Source organism: Triticum urartu, unplaced genomic scaffold (assembly GCF_003073215.2).
Source record: "Triticum urartu cultivar G1812 unplaced genomic scaffold, Tu2.1 TuUngrouped_contig_5486, whole genome shotgun sequence".
Lineage (NCBI taxonomy): Eukaryota > Viridiplantae > Streptophyta > Magnoliopsida > Poales > Poaceae > Triticum > Triticum urartu.
The window spans coordinates 6342-11433 of NW_024116164.1; the positions used below are offsets into that span (position 1 = coordinate 6342).

Genomic DNA, 5092 nt, shown 5'->3' on the forward strand with positions numbered 1-5092 from the left:
CCTCGACGCGGAATGGTTTGCGCGCCTCTTCTTCCTCTTTTGTTTGAGCCTTCTGGATCAGTTCGGTACTCCAGCGCGATTCGATTCGTTCCCCTCGCTTGTAGTCCCCGCGCCCCCGCGGTCGCAGATCCTGGGCCCTTGCGTGCCTAGGGTTGTTTCTGATGCGGATCTCTGGCTGTTGGTTGAGTAGTGGGTTGGATTACTGTGTCGGTAGGCGACTAGGAGTGGCTTCGCTGCTCTGAAATCGAATCTGAGGGCAGGAGGACCCTGGGTTTCACCGAAACCGGCCACCCTTTTCTTAATTTTTTGGTGTGAATGATGCTCGGCTCGGTTTCGTGGTAGGCATGCCTGCTATGCTTGTACTAGATGCTGGTGTATGGTAGAAGAAAGCTTCTGAGTGTTGTCCTGCTTTTCTTGGTTGTTAAGCATGGCTTGCACTAGTCCAAACGAACTGGTTTGCCTTTCCTTGTTAGCAGATCTCTTACTTTCTGTGTTGGTGCAAATCCAGTGGATATGCTCGTGTAGAAAGTTTCCAGGAAGTATCATGTGTTCCTTTCTTGATTGTCAAGTGTGGCTTATACTACTAGGAAATGGTTTACTTCTCCGTTCGTAGATCTGTTACTTCTCGTGTTGGTGCTAATTTAGTCGAGATGCTCATGGGGAAACTTTGTTTCAGGGTGCTGTAAAGGATAGCTTCGCTGTGCTGCTCAAGGAAGGCATCTTCTTGTCTGTGTAGTTATTAGTTGTTTGGGTGCTATAAAAGTGCTTCGGCCTGTGGATCAGGACTGCAAGATACTACAGTAGGGGTAAGGGAGAAGAAAGCATTTGGAGAGTCACAAGATGGAAGAAGGTCAGGAAAGCAGGTACTGGTGCCACAGCTGCGCTGAGGTGATTGTTCCTGTGGAGCCGGAGAAGAAGTGCCCGGACTGTGATGGCGGGTTTGTGGAAGAGATGGGGTCTGAGGGCTTTGAGCCGTCCACAAACGTGAGGTCTGAGCGGAACCTCTCGCTCTGGGCCCCGCTGCTGCTTGGGATGATGGGTGGTTCATCGCGGCGGTCGAGGCCCCAGAGGGATATGATGGATTCTTCTTCTGATGAGGACTCACGCCAAGCAAGGATCAGAAGTGCGCTGAGGGATACTGATGATGAGGATGAAGATGATGATGATGATTCTGACCGTGAGCTTGAAGACATGATTAGGAGGCGAAGGAGGAGGGGCTCGTCGCTTGTCAGGCTGCTCCAGACCCTCCGTGATGACTTAAGGGGCTTGGATGGCATTGGCAGGGACAGGGACAGGGACAGGGACAGGGACAGCGAGAGAGACCGGGAGAGGGAAAGGGAACGAAGGGACAGGGAGAGAAGGGAGAGGGAGAGGGCTAGAAGAGAGAGGGAGAGAGCAAGGGAGAGAGACCGAGGGGGAGAAAGGACAGAGAGCTTAATACTGATCAACTCCAACAATGAGGCCATTATTCTCCAAGGAACATTTGGACCTAGTGACAACCAAGAGAACTCAAGCAACACAAGTACTGGCGTTTCACTTGGAGACTACTTTCTTGGTCCTGGCCTGGATATGCTCTTGCAGCGTTTGGCAGACAGTGACCTGAATCGTTCTGGGACCCCGCCTGCCAAAAAGGAATCTGTGGCAGCATTGCCAACTGTGAACATCCAGGAAGTATTGGGCTGTACAGTCTGTCTTGAGGAGTTTGAAATGGGGACGGAGGCGAAGGAGATGCCTTGCCAACACAAGTTTCACTCCAATTGCATCCTTCCATGGCTGGAGCTCCACAGTTCTTGCCCAATTTGTCGATTTCAGTTGCCTACCGAGGAGTCAAAGAACCCATGTGAATCAGGCAGTGGTGGTGGGACAGTGAGTGCTGATGGAGATCATGCTGAGTCAAGTAATAGTGATATAGAAGGTGCTAACCATGATGGAGGCAGTCTGCTTGATGAAAGTTCAATAAATGATAGAGATGTGACGTCTGCGTTGAACGCGATCTTCGGAGATGGATCCTCATCATCCTCATCTGATGAAAATGGTCCACGTGCTTCTGAGAGCTGAAGGTAATTATGCTACTTCGATTTCTACTGATGGGAATGACGGTAAGAACGCTCCTGTTGATTATACTTGACATCTCGCTGAGTGGTTTGAGTTATCTCTATTGTAGCCAGCATCGCCCTGGCTCCTGTGCTTCCAACATGTAGACGGAGTCCTGAAAGAAGACTCTCGTGAGGCCGGCGTCTTTATGCTGTGGTTTCCTGTAAATATTTCAATTCGACCCTGCAAGACAAAGCTGTTTATCTTCGCTTCTTATGAAACCTATGTGGCTTGTAACCGTTTAATGCCCGCCACCGTGTTTACAGTATGCGTGTGTGTGAAATAAAAGTACTCTAGTATGTTGTTTATGTGAACGGGATAATTATCCAACTGGCAGTTGGACGAAAGGAAACCTGCACCTGCTGAATGGTTTATGTCTGGAGCATCTGTTCAGCGAAGGCTAAACACTCTTATCAGTGTGAGAGAAATCTTCTGAAAGAGATCTGGAAGAGGCTCTTTGCAGTGAGAAGTGACTTTGCTTGGGGCCATGGGCCTGTGTTCCAAATGAATTCAGGATTCAAATGCTGATCCAGTGTGGGTTTTGTTGCAGCCTGTGCTTACACAATGATGCAGCTCGTGCTTCAGGATTCAGGAGTTTTTTCCTACTGAATTCAGGATTCAGGATACTGATCCAAACTGAATTCAGGGTTTTGTTGCAGCCTGTGCTTACACAATCCTGTGGTCAAATACTCAGATTGCTGTTATTCCTTTGAAGTTTTTTCCTACTGAATTCAGGATTCAGGATACTGATCCAAACTTGTGTGGTGGCAAGTGGCAACCTGTGGTGTTGCTTCCTCTGGTCTTAAATCCTCACACCAGAAGGATACTTGTTGTCAAATTGCTGTTGTTCCTTCAAAATTTGTTCCAACTGAATTCTGGACTCAGATTGATCCAGAAGTTGTGGGGGTGGCAAGTGGTTTGCTAACGATGCAGGTTTTGCCTCATCTGATCTTACATCTCACTTGCTCAGTTTGCTGTTATTTCTTGGTATTCGCAGGGGTCTAAGGAGCACGAGAAGGATCTGCTGTCACAGTTTGTTGATTGTGGGATCATAAGCTGCCAGCTTGTCTTGCTTGTTTGTTTGGTACCCCCTTCGTCCCATAATGTAAGATGTTTTGTCCCATAATGTAAGATGTTTTAGTGTAGTGTCAAAAAACGTTCTATATTATGGGACGGAGAGACTATATTTGTGTTTTGCAGCTTCAGATTGGAAAAAGGTGTAGCTGTTCCAGCAAGAGTGGAATTGTTCCTTGTATTTGTATGAGAAGGTTCTTGGGTATGATATGTAATATAAGCAATACTTCCGGCATGGCTTTATCCAAAAAACTGTTTTTAGGGCATTTGGACACAGAAATCTTCCTCCAGCAAATGCCTCATCTCTATTTGGTGATGCAATTTTTTTGCGGCAGCCCAAAATTTTGCAGCAAAGTGATGCAAATATACATCATGCGCGGCTGCCACAAACCAAAAACGCAACCGTGTGCACACCAACCAACAAGAAAGCCCCCTCCCCTTGCAGTGCATTGACGTCGCTGCCAAATCCGGCCACTATAGCCACACCGTCCCGCCGCCGCCATCGACCGTCACCGCACCGCATTCGGCCGCTGTCACCGCCATGCAGATCAATTCCTACCACAACCCTTGCTGCACCAACCTGTCGCCGGATCCACCACCCTCCTGTGTCCATCCGCACCACCGAATCGACCACTGAGAATGTTGTCGAGGAGCAAGGCAGGCTTTCGCGTCATTCAACTCCGGCTGTCTGGTCGCTATGCCGCCGAGTTATTGTGTGACGGGGAGCGACATTGGTTAAGGACCTTCGGCACGTCGGAGCTTGCGGCGAGCGCGTTCGAGATTGCGTGTTGGAGGTTCAGCCGACCGAAGTGCGAGTTGAACTTTTTCGAAATTGCATCCTGGGAGGTGACAAAATTCATCGGCCCGAAGTACAGATTGTGTCCGACAAGGAGAAGAGGGAAGACTGTATCATCCTAGAGCAGCACAACAACTGCGAGAGCGATAAGGTGCCTATGGCGAGGTTCGCCGCGGAAAATCTACACCTCCTGCAGATGGAGTAAGGGCTCTTTGCCAGTAGGGACGCGCAAGGCAAGAAGGCGATCAAAATGGAGGATGAGGCTGGGCCCTCGGTGATCAAGCTTGAGTCGAGCGACAACAAAGCCTAGGAGCACATGGATTGTGAGGATGAGGCGATCCTAGAGCTTTGGAACCGTGTCGACAGCAGGGATGGTGCAGGAATGATGATGATGAGTAGTGTGTGGGTAGTGAGTCTTTATGCTTAAGTTTGAACTCGTGTCTTCATGTTTAAGCTTGAACGCAACGTTGGTTGTTAGTCACATAAGTAGGGGCGTATAGCAGTACATACGTGTCAGATTGAAGTCCGGTGAGCTGTCTAGATTTTACTTGGCGCAGATTATTTATCCATCTGGCAGCAATGACTTCCATGGATGGATGGATGTTCGGAAGTACTTCGCGGACGATGTTTCGCTGAACGACACATGCACGACAGCTAATCCCACCGCATGCTGCTGTCTAGACTAGCAAATGGATGGTGCGATGGGCATGTCGTGCATGTTTTGGTCGGACTAGTGTCGTCCGTGTAGCAGTGCTCATGGATGTTTTGTGCGCTGAAATATCCACCCTCTCGACTGAAACGGTGCAGTATCATCAAGTCAAGCCAGGCAGAACCGTAACTTGTGGTGCAAAGACAGGTCACTTTCTGATGGGAAACCACGATAGGAGGTGCACCACTTGTGGTGCAATATCCGTCCAGTCGCGCTCCCTGGTGCTGGTCCTGGCAAAAGACCTCTCGAGTCAAGCCATGACCTCACCCGTAGACAAATGTTCATGTTGCAAAAGACGCCTCGCCCACAAGCAGTAACTCAAGCAGCAAAAGGATGAAAATAGCCATTGAGAGTGACAAAAATGAGATATCGGCGGCCTCCCTAGGAGAGGGCCGCCGGGCGCCAAGAAGATAATATAT

The 5092-nt window shown here is 49.2% G+C and overlaps 1 protein-coding gene across 1 annotated transcript; it reads left to right on the top strand.

Moving 5' to 3' along the window:
- Positions 1-814: 814 nt before the first annotated feature.
- Positions 815-2402, top strand: LOC125529286 (E3 ubiquitin-protein ligase SIRP1-like; the record flags this gene model as incomplete). The annotated part of the gene is given in 2 exon segments (XM_048693689.1): positions 815-2060; positions 2165-2402. A coding segment is annotated over 1 exon segment (1218 nt). The 3' UTR covers positions 2059-2060; positions 2165-2402.
- Between the last annotated feature and the right edge of the window lie 2690 nt (positions 2403-5092).